The 14,787-nt window shown below is 56.1% G+C and overlaps 1 protein-coding gene across 1 annotated transcript; it reads right to left on the bottom strand.

The window, feature by feature from the left end:
• Window positions 1-480: 480 nt before the first annotated feature.
• EDN2 (endothelin 2) lies at window positions 481-10,346 on the bottom strand. The gene is made up of 5 exons (XM_002750665.5): window positions 10,201-10,346; window positions 9,680-9,836; window positions 8,108-8,230; window positions 7,068-7,166; window positions 481-5,472 (listed from the first exon to the last, which is right to left on the bottom strand). Exons 1-5 carry the CDS (start codon window positions 10,262-10,264, stop codon window positions 5,379-5,381), a joined length of 537 nt encoding a protein of 178 aa, XP_002750711.3. The 5' UTR covers window positions 10,265-10,346; the 3' UTR covers window positions 481-5,378.
• Window positions 10,347-14,787: the final 4,441 nt, after the last annotated feature.

The following is a 14,787-nucleotide window of genomic DNA, read 5'->3' on the forward strand; positions in this document are numbered from 1 at the left end:
CTTGGATAATGTTGGTACTGTACTTCTGGGACAGGCCCCAGGCAGTGGAACTGGGACCAAATAGGTAAAGCCCCCAGAGACAGGATCACTTCCTACAGCTTGCCTGGCCTGGAGGTCGTGAGCCACACATCCCTCAGGGTGACCTGCAGGCCAGGGAAGGAAGAGCCCCATGGGAAACTTCAAGGGGAGGCAATTCAAGCAGAGGCGGGGCATGGCCTTTCCCCCTCCAGCCAGTGTCCCCAGACCCTTTTTTAGCCAACTGTCCTTGAGAAAGATATCCCACCTCCCCAGGGCCTCAGTTTCCCTTACTGAACCAGTATAGCCTGGTGGTTATGATGACTACAGTCCAGGGGCCCAGACTGCCAGGGTCCACATCCCAGCTTCCCTGCTTTTGCTTTCTGAATGCATGATCCTGAGCAGGGAAATTCACTTCTCTGAGCCTCAGTTTCCTCATCTGCAAAATGGAGATGAGAGCAACACTTATCTTACTTCTTGTAGGAAAAGTGAATGCAATGTTCTCACTGGTACTCAGTGTACCAGCAGGGTCTGCTGTGCTGACAGCCTCAGGGCCTGTTGGCTATTACAGTTACTATGACTGTTTTATTAGCTGTGAAGGGACTAGAGGACACGTGTGTGCCTGGAGGCAGGGGCTGGCCCCCCAAGTCCCTGTCCCCCAGTTCCCAGCCTGCAGTCCCCCTCGCTGCCTTCAGCACCAAGTGATCGACAGGCTGGGCTGGTGGCATCCTGGCAGGCCTGTCCTGGCAGCTGCTCCCACAAGGCGAGGCCCTGTGAGCTGCAGAGAATTAATTAGGCTGCATTCCTCTTCCAGGGCTCCCGGCGGGCCTGCACACGGCCCCTTTCTTAGCTGCCGAGGGCTTTTGGCTTGGATCCCTGGCAGGCCAAGGCGAGGCCCACACTCTGCTCTCCCCTGAGAGGGGCTGGGAGGGCCCTTGTGAGCTGGAAGCATTGGCCGGGAAGGAGCCAACAATAAACCAGCCATCCAAGGCCAGCTCCCATCCTGGAGCTCCCTCGTTTAGCAACCTTCTCTGGCTACCTATCACTCAAGTTCAAATTGCTGGCATTGGATGCTATTCCCAGCCTGGCCCCTGCGGATCAGGCCAGCTGCCCCTCCCTGGACTCGCTCACACTCTGGCCAGATCTGCCTCACACCATTCCCATCGTGCCCTTTCCTCATCCCAGCCTGTGCAAGCCCTGCCCGCCCTTCACCCGCACCCCACCCCACCAGCTGGAAGGCCGGCTCACGACAAGTTCTACCTTCTGGCCCTTCACTTCCCTCTCGTCTGTCTCCTGCCAGGTTGTGAGACCCGGGCGAGCGGTTTCCAGAGGCCTGAAGCCCTCATTGAGGGCATGCTGGGCAGGGCAGTATTCTTCTGGGAAGCATTTTCTGAGGCTGTGGTGGGGGTGACAGTGGTGGCGGCCTCCACTTCCTACAGCACCCCCATGCCAGCTGCTCGGGGCTTGCTCTGGTGTTCAGACGTGCACTGCCTATTCCTGTCTGACCCTTCCAGCCCTTCCCAGGACATCTCTTTTTACTCCCCAAAAGAGGCCAGGAATAGCTCCCTTCTTTTGAAGACGGGAACTTTCACCTATGCTGCTTCCTCTGCCTGGAATGCCCTTCTCCACCCTCCTCCTTGACTGACTTCCCCAGAGTGGGTCTAGATGCCCCCTTCTCCAGGAAGTCACCCTGGACTCCCCCTCCTCAGGTGTTCCATCACAGTGTGGATATACCCTATCAGACAGGTAGGATAGCACAGAAGTTAAGAGCCTGGGGCTTCAATCCCAGCTCAGCCACATCCTATGTGACTTCGAGCGAGTTCCTAACTTCTCTGTGCCTCAGTAACCTTTCCTATCAAATGGGAATAATAATGACAGAATTTGCTATATAAGGTTGCTGTAAGGAACCAAGGAGTTAATATGTGGAAAGTACTTAGTAAGTGCTCAGCGAATGTTTGCTATGATTCTTATCTTCATAGTTAACTGTTGTTTTCTTGAATGACTCTCCTCTTGGCCTGTGAGGCAGGAGCTGTGTCTGTCTTGCTCACCAGAGTCCCCCCAGAGGTGATTATTCATAACTGTTGAATTAATGGATGGCCACATTCCAAAAGTTTATCACTGTAATTAGGCAAATGACTTTTCTGAACTGAAGACCTAGCTGCCTGGACTCTATTTTCAAAGAGAGTGAGAGAGAGAGAGAGAGAGAGAATTCCAATTCCACAGTGCTCTTTCCTGAGTGAAGGGTGTGGAGAGACAGCAAAAGGCCCCATTTGCAGCCTCACAGCCCTGGACAGAGGACCTAACTTCTCTCTGCCTCAGCTTCCTCCTGTCCACACAACCAGAATAAATCTGGGTCATCCTGTGCCCCCTTCTGGTCTACCTCTGCCTAGTGTTCCAGTCAAAAGGAACGCAAATTTGACTCAAAAAGCCTTGAAAAGAGCCTGTTGTACATTTAAGGAAAAGGCAGGAGGAGGGGAGATTTTATCCCAGAAAACCTAAGCTTCTTGCAGTTTAGACACCTTTTCCCAGGGTTAGGTTTGACCTGGTAGCGGCTTCTCATAACTTTATCTCTGCTTCTTCCCAAACTCTAGCACACCTTCCCCCACCCAGCTAAAGTCCCAGCTACCTGGAGTGTGGGCTAAAAGCAGCGACAGACTTTGGGCACACATGGTCCCCTGGCCCTGCAAACTTCTTGTCCCACAGAGAGATATAGCTGGACAAGGGCCAGAGCGGGGCCTCCTACAGCACAGGGCCCCAGCCAGAGGCCCCTGTTTCCCAGGCATAAGAGTCTAAAGGACTATGGTGTCACCCTTGCCTGTCCCTGCCTTCTGGGCCTCCTCTCCTCCTTTGATTATCTCTGTGGCTCAATCATCTGGGTCACTGATCTTTGAACCCTGGCCAGGGCCCCTGGGGCCTGTGCCAAGGGCGGTGAATGCTTCTTTCCAACACACCCTCCGCCAGGTTCCCCTCCTGCCACTGCCAGGCCTCCGTCACAGCTGCTGCTCTAGGGCTCCCTTACCCAGCTGCTCGGCCTGGCCATGGACTGTTGCTTTTGGGCTTTCGAGGGGGCAGGATCATGTTGAATGGGAGCCTATGATGCACTCCCAGGGAGTGAGGTTCCCCTAGCATCAGGCTCAGCTGAAACGTGAGAGGTGTGCTCCAGCCCTGGGCTGGAGTAGGCAACAAGGGCCTGTGCTGACCCCATGACCACCTCACCACCAGGAGGGACAGAGGATCCCTAGGACTTACAGTGACTTTGCTTCTCTGCCGTGGGTCTCCTCATTCACTCAGCCCTGACCAGCCCTCCGTGGCATATTTCCAAAGCCCAGCTCTGCCCAGGTCCCCTACTGCTCATAGAGCTTTTGTGGCTCCCTGCGGCCCACAGGAGGAAGTCCAGGCTCCTAACCTTGGCCTTCAAGGCCTCTCCGGCTTCATCTCCTGCTGCTGTCCCCTTGCATGGTCCAGATGCCTGAGGCCCCTCCTAAGGAAGCTCCTTTATCAACCCCACTCCCACACTTTTATCCTCCCTGCTCCCTCTGACTGGAATTTCCTTCCTATTTACTTTCTATGTATTCAATTCATTTGAGTGTTTCTCTGGTGCTCAGGCTGCAGTGCAGTGGCATGATCACAGTTCACTGTAGCCTTGACCTCCTGGGCTCAAGCAATCCTCCCACCTCAGCCTCATGAGTAGCTGGGACCACAGGTGTGCACACCTTGACCAGCTAATTAAAAACAATTTTTTTTTGTAGATACAGGGGCTCCCTATAATGCCCAGGCTGGTCTTGAACTCTTGGGGTCAAGTGATCCTCCCACATCGGCCTCTTCAAGTGCTGGGATTACAGGCATGAGCTGCCTGGTCTCTTTCCAGACTTTCTATTTACTTTGCATATCTTTTGAGGCCACAGGAGTGGCAGTTTTGTCCAGAGTCTTCCTCTGACCACCCATCTTCACCCCAGCTAGCCCCCATCTCGCCCTCCCCTCAGGCCACTTAGCTCTGCCCCTGTCCCACTTATTCCATAATCACCATTGCCAGCCCCACAAGTAGCCTTGGGCTGAGCCTGGCACCATCACTTCTCTGTTTAGTACCCGCAGCAACCCTGTGAGGTAGGGGCTGCTGCTTCCCATTTTCTAGATGGAAAACACTGAGGTTCAGAAACTGAAAGAGATTTGTTCAACATCACACTGCAGTAGTGACTCATGAATTCAATCAGCAAGTATTTATGATGTCCAAAGCCCAAGCTGAGGGACCAGGCCAGGGCCAGGCTGTGGCTCCATCACAGCACCCCTCACTAGCCAACGGGCACCTACAGCCTTGGGATTCACCTGGTCTCCTCCCTTGTGGGACAGCTTTGCTTGGGGCCTTACAGTCAGCCTCTGCTGGGACAGAGCCGCTGGGGCAGATGAGTCCCTGCGCCCTCGTGACTTGGCTTCTTCCAGACATGCTCTTGGGAAAGGGTTGGCCATTGGTTACTGGTCTGGTGGGAACATAGGTCCTAGAACCCTGACGTCACAGCTGCAGGGGGCTGTCGAGGCATATGATAGACAAAAGCCCAGAGAGGGCAGGTTGGCCGCCAGACACCCAGCTGGGGCAGGGGTAGAACCCAGGGTTCCAGCCACCTGCCTCAGCCCTTTCTGTCCTCTGTCCTCCAACTTCTAAGCAGCCCCTTCTTGAGAGGAACCTCCACCCTCTGCCTTGGCCAAGACAAAACACCAGCATACATTTCCTCATTTATGACAAACACAAGTTTGTGGGTAAATAGAGGGTCTAGAAAAATACATTAAAATAAATAATTGGGATTCTCCAAGTTCTTAGAGCGAATAAGTTATGTACAGACAGGAGAAGCAGAACAGGCCCTTCTCACCAGGAGGGTCCGGAGGGGATGAGGTGCAAGGACTGGGGAGGGAGAGCTGGAGAGGAAGAGCCAGCCAGGACGCCAGCCCCAGGGGAGCCATCCAGCCTCCAGGGCTGGCTGAAGCATGAGTGTTCGCGGCTGCACAGTTGCTCCTGGTTTGCAGCCCAGCAGCCAGGACACTCCTCAGGATGCAGCCTCCAGGTAAATGTTCTCCCCAAGCAATTCCTTCCATCAGGGCCCTGGGCCAGCAGCCAGCGCTGGAGGCTGCTCTGCAGTCTGGAGGCGGAGGGCTTCCCTGGGCAGTGGGAGGGCACGGAGCTGCCTTGGAGGAGGCTCCTTCACCAGGGTGAGGGGGCCAGAGCTTGTGCCAATCCTGGCCAATGGGTCCAACTGTCTGGGACCAAAGCCCCGGTCCAGGAAGCAGGCAGAGAGTCTCGCACGGGCCCAGCCCACTTCTCTCCTCCTGTGTCCCCGCAGGCTTCCTTCCCAGTGCTCCTCCAGCTCTCTCAGCTATCTCTTCCTCCACCTGGAGTGTGTGGGCCGCGGCTCCCACACCACCTCCTGCTGTCGCTTGGCAAAGAGGTTCTTGGCTGTGGAAATGTCCCTGGGAATCAAGAAGGGTCAACTTAGCATCTCAGGAGAAATGGACTGTCCAGGAGCTCCCCCAAGAGGCAGGGGCAATGGGGCTACAGCCCTTGTCCAGATCCTGGGGTCATAGCTGCCCTGGGGTCAGAAAGCGGCCACAGCCTGAAAACAAGGTCTGCACAACAAGCACAGGCCAGCCCAGGTCTAGAAGCTTCTCTGCACATGGGGGCTTTGACAGAGCTAATGTTCAGCATCAAATGCTGCCAGAATGAGTGGACAGCCAAGCACAGCCCTGCGTGGCTCCCATCGTCTGCCTTCCCACTTCCCCACCTTTACACACCTTTCCTCCTGCTCTTCCCTCCAGGCTGTGTGCCTACCCCTCACCCAGATGCCACCGGCTAAAATTTTACTTATTCTTCAAAGTCCAGCTCAAGGTAGTCCAGCCCAGAAAATAGGGGACCCTGCTGCCCTTTGAACCTGGCTGGATTGCCACATCCTGGCTCAAAGAACTGTAGTCTGGGAGCCAGAAGACTGGCTTCAGTTCCCAGCCACGGAAACTTGGGCAAGGGTCTCAACCTCTCTGATCCCCTTTCTCAGTGTGTAAAGCAAAAACAGACCTGAACTGATGAAAATGAGTATAAGGTTTGCAGAGCCAGCTCTGCACACCAAGAAGTGTGTGCATTTGAAAAGTCTTGTACTCATTTCTTTCATTCTCAGAAAGTTCCTAAGCATATGCTGGGTCCTGTCCATCCTTCCATCCTGCCTTTTCTCCTATTTTTCTGCACCTCCGCCTCCAACTAAAAGGTGAGAATCCCTGAGAGGCTGAGCTGGGCCCTGGGACCTGGCAAGCTGCAAGAAAGCTGCACTGACAGAAGTGGGAATGGCCAACCCCTCCACAGCTCCCCCAGGCACAGACCCGGGGCTATACGCTCCATGTGCTCTGCTCATCTGACCGCACAGCAACCCCAGGCAGGGTTGGATGGCGCCATTTCCCTATTTCCCCTGTTTAAATCACAGGAACTACAGGCACAGCGAAGTTGAGGAACAAACCCAAGGTCACAAAACTTGTTCCAGGCTGGGCTGGGGTTCAGATCAAGCAGTCCCAGCTGCAGAGGCTCTCCTACAGCCACTCTGCTGCCCAGCCAGGCACAAGTGTCCGTTCTCGAGTTGGTTTGGTTGAACAAGCATTCATGGTCACCTCTTGGGGGCCAGGTCTGAGCCACACTGAGACACCAGGGAGGAGAGGCAATCTGGGCAGCAGAGAGGGAGGAGGCTGAGCATCTGGTCCCTCTGGACCCCAGCATGTGTGAGATGCTTGATTCAGCACAGCCTGAACCAACAACTGTGGTCCTTCCCAGTCATGAGCCCTCAAACTCTCTAAAAAGTCCACTCCAGGCCTAGTGGTAACAAAGAACACAGTGGGTTAGAGCACAGACTCTGGAGTTAGCCAGATGCCACTGACTGCTGTGTGACTTTGGGCAAGTGGCTTTCCCTCTGAGCCTCAGTTCTCTTTGCTGCCCAATGAGGACCCAGGCCTGCTTCACATAGAGAATAAGGGAAATGTGCAAGGCATACAGGAGGTACTCAATCTGTGCAGGTGTCCCACACCCTCACCTCAGTCTTTGGAGAAGGCCTCCTGCAGCAGACCCTGTCTTGCCAGTCTGGAACACGTCTGCAGGGGACTTGCTGCTTGGGACTGCCCCGGCTTCAGCCCTGCATGAATACCATTAGGGCCCAAGTGAGGGACTGCCCAGGGTCCTGAAGCCACCTGGCTGCAGGCCAAGCCCAGCCCCCACCCCCACCTGCCTTCAGGAGCAGATCCTTTTTCACCCCTGTGCACCTGGCATCCTTCCCTTCCCAGGCGGGGTGGGGACTGAGGAAAACTGAGCTACCAGGAACGTGTTCTTAGCCCCAGAAGGAGGCAGCTTTTTTGGCCTTCCCAGAATCTGGCCACCTGTAAGGGAAACTGAGGCAGGGGCAGAGCCTCAGTTTGAGCCCCAGAGGAGGAGTTTCTTGTAAACCATCATGGGAACTGGAGCTTGGGGTTTTGCAGCCAGTTTGGCTTGCCCAAATGCCCCATGTGGGAGAGGGAAGCACCAAACTTCATACCCCTTTTACAGATGGGAAAACTAAGGCTCAGGTAAGATAGGAGACATGGCAAAGGCCCCCCAGCAACTCTGGGGCCACCCTGGGATGATGATATGGCTTCCCAACTCCAGATGCCATTTCTCCCCTGAGCAAGCTCCGAAGTCCCCTGAACCTCAGGTCGGAACCCAAAGCCCACTACGATGCGATCACAGACAGGCTCAAGACCTGGCCCTCCTTCTGATGAGCTGTGCAGCTTGACATGCCCTGCCCCCTCTCTGGGCCTGCATTGCCTCAGCTGTCACCGGGAGACTCTTTCCTGCCCAGGAGTAAGGACATGAGTGTTCCCAGAAGCCCCCAGAGCTGGGCATCAGGAGTTCCCCTGGGGTGACTGGCTCCCGCAGGAAGGGATGCTGCCCATGGACCGAAAGCAGTCTGTGGCCTTCTGAGTCGCTGCTCGCCCCCAGCTTGCCAATTGACAGCTCAGCTGGTCTCTTAGACACCTGCTCCCCAGGGCATATCCGGGCTTGCAGCTACCCTATGCCCCCGCAGGCTGGGTGCCCACCTACCAGGGCCTTCGATGGCAGAAGGTGGCACAGGTGGGGTCCCTAGCACTGGAGCACTGACAGCGCCTTGGCAGGGAGCGGCGCCGGCGTCTTGGCGGGTTTCCCAGGCCGTAAGGAGCTGTCTGTCTGTGGGCGGGCAGCCAGCAAGGTAGTGTTGTGGGGTGGAGCGAGAGAGAGAGAAAGAGAGAGAGAGGATTAAATAAACCACAATCACTGGCAAGCAGGGACTGTCCACGCTCCCCACTGGGACAGCCACCCATGCCACCAGGGTGCCAATGAAAGGTGACCAGCCCCCTGACCTCAAGAAGTCACACCATTAGTCACAGGCTCATCCACAAGGGTCCTGGTAGCCCTGGGCAAGACCCTCCCCTTCTCTGGGCCTGGCTTAGCTCAGTGGGAGCTCCCAGCATGGGGGGAAGGAAATCTGTGGTCCTACTAGAAATTGGGAATTGGGGTCCTCCTGCTCTCCCTCCCCTCTTGGATGGGCTGGCCCCACTGTTTTCAAAGAATGCTCTCAGCTAGCTCTGGAGGAAGGGCAGACACTCCATCTGACAGGAGTAAACACAGGCTCACAGCTAAGCTGCCCCCACCTGGTCCCCACTTGTCTGGAGGGGTAACAAATGTGCCTTAGAGCCTTGACTTGAAAGTGGGGTGTGTGCGCGTGTGTGTGTGTGTGTTCAGATGGGATTGATTTCAGATTCAGAGTCTGATCAAGCAGGCCAGGGGAAGGGCAGGGGCCCTGTGGCTGGCTGGACCAGCACTTTCGAGTGACAGAGCTAATTTTAGACGGCGTGGTTGAAGTTGTAGTGACTCCAGGTAGACTCAGCACGCAGGGCCTGGCAGGGTTCCCGCCCTAAGCAAGTGTTTGGATGCGGATTAGCTCCACACACGCTTACGTGCAGGGCTTCTCTTGCCTTTTGCAATTTGGGGAAGGGAAAAACATCACAAACACACACAGAAACTTCAACTAAAGGTATGCAGTGGCCTGGAGGCAGCGCGGGTGCAGGCGGAACAGACGTGCTGGGCTCCCACCCGGGTGTAGCCAGGTAGCACAAGGCAGGTTCTCATCTGTCGTTTGAGGGACAATCCTGTATTATAGGGAGGATGGGGGACTCCTGAGATGATAATGCATGTGCAGTGCTTGGCAAGAGCCTGGCACAGTCAAGGCACGAGTGCCGTCACTAACTGTATTATTCTTGGAAGATCATGCAGAGGCAGGATGGCAGAGTAGGTGTGAGCTCTGGCATTCCCCCACTGAGGATGGCACCTCCCCTTATGATTTCCTGTATGATCTTGGGGAAGGCACTTAAGCTCTCTGAGCCTCAGTACTTGGATCTGGAAAAAGGGGCCCGCCCTTCCTTACCAGGCTCTCTTAAGAATTCTCGGGAGACAGCCCTCTTATGGCTCAGGTGGTCCCCATGCAGGAGTTGAAACAATTAGCTATTGATATTAGCCAGTGCCCCCATCTGGAGGCCTGGGGAGAGCTGGACTGTGTCAAGGTTCCCCAGCATGCCAATAGCTCCCACCCTGACACCCTGCCGCAGAGCTTTCCCCGGCCCCGGCATGGATGCTTACTCAGGAGTGTTCACCCAGATGATGTCCAAGTGGCAGAAGTAGACGCACTCCTTGTCGAGCCAGGAGCTGCAGGAGCAACGGCGAAGCCGCAAGTGGGCGCCTTGGGCATGAGGTGAGGATGCTGGTTGCTCCAGGGTGGCAGCAGCCTGGCCCTTTCCTGCATGCACAGGAGGGAGAGAGAGGTGAAGAGGTGGGTTGGGGTGCCTGGCACATCCTGGAGTGGGAGACCCACCGGGCCCCTCCTCTTGCACAATTGAGGGAGTTGGTGCTCTTGCTGCTCAGGAGCTCCAGGTCAGCCCAGGGAAGCCCCAGTAGCCAGTGGGGAGGGCCAGCGGCTGCCCCTGCCCGGGCGCCTTTGCATTTGCAGAACCGTCCCCCTGCCGCCACTGCCGCTGGGCTCCCATCCCTGTCTGCCCCCCAGCTGGCTTGGGAGGCACTGCAGCCCTAGGCAGAGACACACACAGACAGACCCAGGAGCTGTAGGCAGCGGGTGAGGCCGTGGGTGAGGCCCGGCAGCTCACCTTCGTGCAAGGCCACGAGCAGGGCTAGAGCAACGGAGCACCAGGTGGTAGGCACGGAGACCATAGCGGCGGCGGAGCGGGCAGGCTGGACCGGAGCAGAGAGCGCCTGTTGCCAGCGTCCTGCTGTTAAGCTGAGCAGATAGCTCATTGCCTCTGTGCCCTGGCTGCCTCTTATAATACCAGGGTGGTGCCCCACCCCTTCTGGTCCAGCCCTACCCCGCTGCACCGGCGGGCTGGGAGCCAGGGACACCGCCTCCTCCCCGGGTGCCTGGCCCAACACAGCCTCTGCCATGAAGGGGGAGGGAGATGGAAGGCCTGCTCCTCCCTCTGTGCCTGGAGCACCTCTGGGAGTCCTGAGGCTCCCTGGCAGTCCCCAGGGTACCCTCAAAGTCCAGCTGAACTTCCCCAAGTCACCCCCAGCTGCCCCGAGCCCCACCTCGACTCTCTCTGAGGCTGCTCCACCGGTCTCACCCAGGGCTGTGAGTGTGGAGGAGGTTCCATGAGCAAACTCCCTCTCCTCAGAGACTCTACCATCCATCCTGCCTGCCCTCTGCTAACCAGGCTGAGGATGCCCCTCTGTTGTGTGGGCTGTGTGGCCTTGGGCGAGTCAGAGCCCTCTCTGGGCTTGCTTGCCTCAGTGAAGGACACAGCTCATGCCTGACTCCTGACCGGCCTGGAACTGCTTCATCCTCACCTCACCCAGGAAGTGCTCCCCTCAACACCTGCTCTATCACCCCAGAACCTGGGGCAGGAGTTCCAGTCCCTTCCAGAAGGTGTTCAGCTATGCAGCCATGGCCAAGGGCATCCTTCCTGAGCCCCAGCTTCCTTGTTTGCAAACAAGGCCAAAACAAGAAGGTGCTTCACCTGTTTGGCTTACAGTTTCCTTTGAGACTAAGAAGGTGGCTTCAGACCCCTTTCCAGAAAGATGCCCCTGAGGACACACCTAAAGCTCCCCTGAAGCAGTCTCTAGTCCTGGCCACGGCAGGATGGCTCAGCTCCCATTGGTGGCTACTGTTTGCCAAAAAGGTCAGGCAGGGGGACTTCTCTGGGGGCCGGCATTCTGCTTCTGCTGGCCCAGAAGCTTGCTGGAGAGTGGGGAGCAAGCATGAACCCCAGCTGTGCTGAGCTGAGCAGCTCGGGGAACTGGCAGGCACCCTCTGCTCCTGTCCTGGCCTGGCTCAGAGTCCATTTCCTGCCCAAGTTTTCCCAGGGACCCTGTCTCCAGGCACAATAGGAAAGGCCCTCTCATTTCTCGGAATTCCCAGGGCCTGTGCCTCTCATGCTTGCCTGACTCATGCCATCACACTTATCTCGCCTGCAACTTCAAGGTCCAGAGCCCCAGAGGAGGCAGGGCCTGACACCTCCCCTGCACACAGTAGGCACCTTGAGAGTGCTTCTTGAGGGCCGGGCGTGAAGAGATGCATACCTGGTTTCCACCTGCAGAACGCAGGATGCCTGAAGCTCAGTTCCTGTACTCAGCAGCTCCTTTGTCATTGGACATCCACGAAGGGGACAATAGGTGACCACCAGGAACAGGCAAGTTTGCATCTTCCTAGGGTGTGCCCAGAACAAGCGTGCATGTGTGAAATCCTGGAGAAGCTGGCTGAACTGATGGAGGGTGACAGCGGGTCCTCCTTCCCTGAGGCTGGGCTGGCTACTGTGAAAAGAAGAGCAAATGTTTCCTGAGCACCCACTGCGTGCTTGGAGCACTTTCGACTCCTCCTCACCACACCCCAGGAGGCCGCTGTTGTCACTGGGGAGTCAGCACGGGAATGCCCACGAGGAGGCTCAGAGAGGAGCAGGCCTTGGCCAAGGCCACCCTGAGGCAGATGGCTTGGTCTCTCAAGCAAAACACAAGAGACTCCCCGTGCAGTGCTCGCTGCCCTCCCACGTTGTGCCTCTCGAAGAATTTAGAAGATTATTTCTGGAATGAGGTGAGCAATACTCACAGTCATTTCTACCAGCCTCTTGGAGAATATGAATACGGAATTAAACAGGGCCAGGGGGCTGGTGCGGGGTGGATAGACAATTCAAACCGCTGGACCGTGAAGAGAAGAAAGAAGGAAAAGCAGGTCAGCGGGGAGAGGAGGGGGTCAGGGTGGGGAGGAAAACAAACAGGGAGGCAGATAAAGACAGGCAGGGAGAGAGGGGGAGAACGAGGAAGCGGTGTGCGGCCAGAAAGAAAGAACTCGGATTTGAGGAACTCAAAGAGGGAAACCATAGGGAGAGGAGGGAAGGTTCTGAGGCGTCTAATCTTCACACAAATGCAAAACGCCTGCTCAAGACAATAGGGAACCAGAGGCTCGGAGCCCGGAAACACAATAGAAGCATTAAATGAACCCAGAGACAGGATCCTCCCGGGTGTGAAGGAGGATGACGACAAGGCAGGGTCAGCGCAGGGAGCTGCGAGCTGGGCCCGGCTCCGGTTTCCCTCCTTCCCTGCCCTCGGCTCGAGCTGGACAAGTAGGGCTCCTGTGAAATGGAGACGACTGGCCCAGGAACCAGAGCAAGCCCAGGTTTTAGGGGATGAAACCATTCCCAGAACAGCACTACCACTGACAAGTTAGTTCCCAGGTAGGGAAAACTAAGATGGGTTAATAACAGCCAGTCCCAGCCCCCTGGTCGCTTAGCCTGAGCCTCTGTCCCTCATGGCTGGTCTGACTGCATGCCCCACCACCTATACCTGTCCTGGCTTCACTGTCCCTGTCCTTTCTAGGTGGCCTGGCTGCAAGGCCCCCTGGCCCCACTGCTCTGGCCCTGGCATCTGCCTGGGTTTGTAAAGCCTGCAGGGGGCGGGGGAGGGAGCCACCCAAAGTCACCCTCTCCCAAGTGAAAGATAATTGCTTTACTCACTAAGGGATTTGTTTTCCTTATGCTTGTACCAGCCCAATCCAAGAAAGAGGGATGTGTCAGGTGGGAGAGTTGGCAGAAGAGAGCAGTTGAGTGTACTTCCGAGTAAGACACTGGGCTAGAAACTGCTCCCTAGATATCCCATGTCTCTACTCCCATTTGGTAGATGAGATAACTGAGAGGCAAGAGGAGCAACTTGCTCAAGACACAGATGGGGCTGGGTGTGTTCTCTTGGCTCCGAACCCGCCCCACCCTTTCCGATACACCCTGGGAAGCTCTCTAGGGGTCCAAACTGAGCCCAGGATCCTGGGTCCCTAGGAGAAAGGCTGGCAGGAAGGACCCCACTGGCAGGAAGGCTGGGGCACTGGGATGAGGTTAGGCTGTCTCTTTGTGCATCTCAAAGCTCCTTCTATAGCCCCAGCTCTAAGAGCAAACTTGGTCCCGTCAAGCAGCTGTCCAGCAGCTGTGGACACTGAGCTGGATGGAGGTTGCATGTGCCCTGGTGATGTCTGACACACAGGGCTGGGCTGCAGCGGGTGCCTGGGATTGCAATCAAGGCCTGGACTGGGAAGCTCTGTCCCAGCTCTGCTACTGTGCTGTGTGGCCTAGGGCTAGTCTCATCCTCTCCCTGCCTTCCCATGGATGGCCAGAGGTGCTTTCATCTCTGACTGCCTGTGACATTCAGAATTGGGCTGACCTGAGTTTAGAGCTCCTCAAATGGGGGCCTTGCAGACTCTGGCAGCATGGCTCTTGCCCCCAGCTTGAGGCCTTCTGCTCTTTTCACCTCTGTAAAACCAGTCATTTCCCCATGGACACCTGGCCCCACTGGGTTTCGGGAAGTTCTGTTTGCAGCCCCAGTGGAAGGGACACAGCATCTTCCCTGCAGGCACACACTGTACAGACGGCCTAGCAGAGCAAGCCGAAGGGAAGAGGGGCTGGGGGCAGGGAAACGACAGGAGTTGCAGGGGTTGGGGGTTGGGGAAGATGTAGCCTTGGAGCTGGCCTGGGCTGGGACTTGGCGACTCAGGAGACTCAGACATTCACCTTACCACTTGTCCCAAATGCTGTGGGTCAGGTTGCCCCCACTTGGGCCTGGGGCCACTCAGCCTCAGGCCTCTTTCTGGTGGGTGGTCTGGGCCTTCTGCCATTAGCCACAGCTCACCCTGAGCCAGCAGGACCAGTCACCACCCACACCACTGTCCCCACACTGCATCTCTGCAAGGTCAGCCTCAGCCTGCTCCCCTGGTCTCCACGGCTTCCCTCAGGGGAACTTTGGTCTTCCTCCCTCTGTCTCAGCTCATTTGGAAAGATTTATGTCTCCCACATAAACTGTACTTTGAAAAGAATAATGCATGTGTCCTGTTTGTTATTAATCTAAAGGTAATCAGAGCAGGGTCAACAAGGCCTATGGAACTGCTGGAATTTCAGCCGAGAGCAGACATGGTTGTCAAGGCACCCTTGTTAAGAGGCCATGTGAGTATCCCTGGCCTTGGTGAAATGCGAAAACCAACTCAGGATTCAGCATCTAGGATGGAAATTTCTGGACTCCAAGGTTTTGAGTTACCTCTAATGGGCTAAGGGCCAGATTCCCCACTTAGCCTTTTAGGAATGGAGGGTAAATCAGCATTTATTGAGCACTTAATATATTCTGAGCCCTGTGCTAAGTGATTTACATATATTAGCCTCATGAACTATCACAACATGCTTGTGGGGTAGTTACTGTAATGAGTCCCTATT

Source organism: Callithrix jacchus, chromosome 7, assembly GCF_049354715.1.
Source record: "Callithrix jacchus isolate 240 chromosome 7, calJac240_pri, whole genome shotgun sequence".
Lineage (NCBI taxonomy): Eukaryota > Metazoa > Chordata > Mammalia > Primates > Cebidae > Callithrix > Callithrix jacchus.

What these genes read in the sequence shown, in the direction of transcription:
- EDN2 (XM_002750665.5), bottom strand. Translation starts at nt 10,264, where the DNA reads ATGGTCTCCGTGCCTACCACCTGGTGCTCCGTTGCTCTAGCCCTGCTC. An exon ending in GCTCGTGGCCTTGCACGAAG is followed by an intron (nt 9,837 to 10,200) that starts GTGAGCTGCCGG and finishes CTGTGCATGCAG; the next exon opens with GAAAGGGCCAGGCTGCTGCC. An exon ending in TTCTGCCATCGAAGGCCCTG is followed by an intron (nt 7,167 to 8,107) that starts GTAGGTGGGCAC and finishes GTATTCATGCAG; the next exon opens with GGCTGAAGCCGGGGCAGTCC.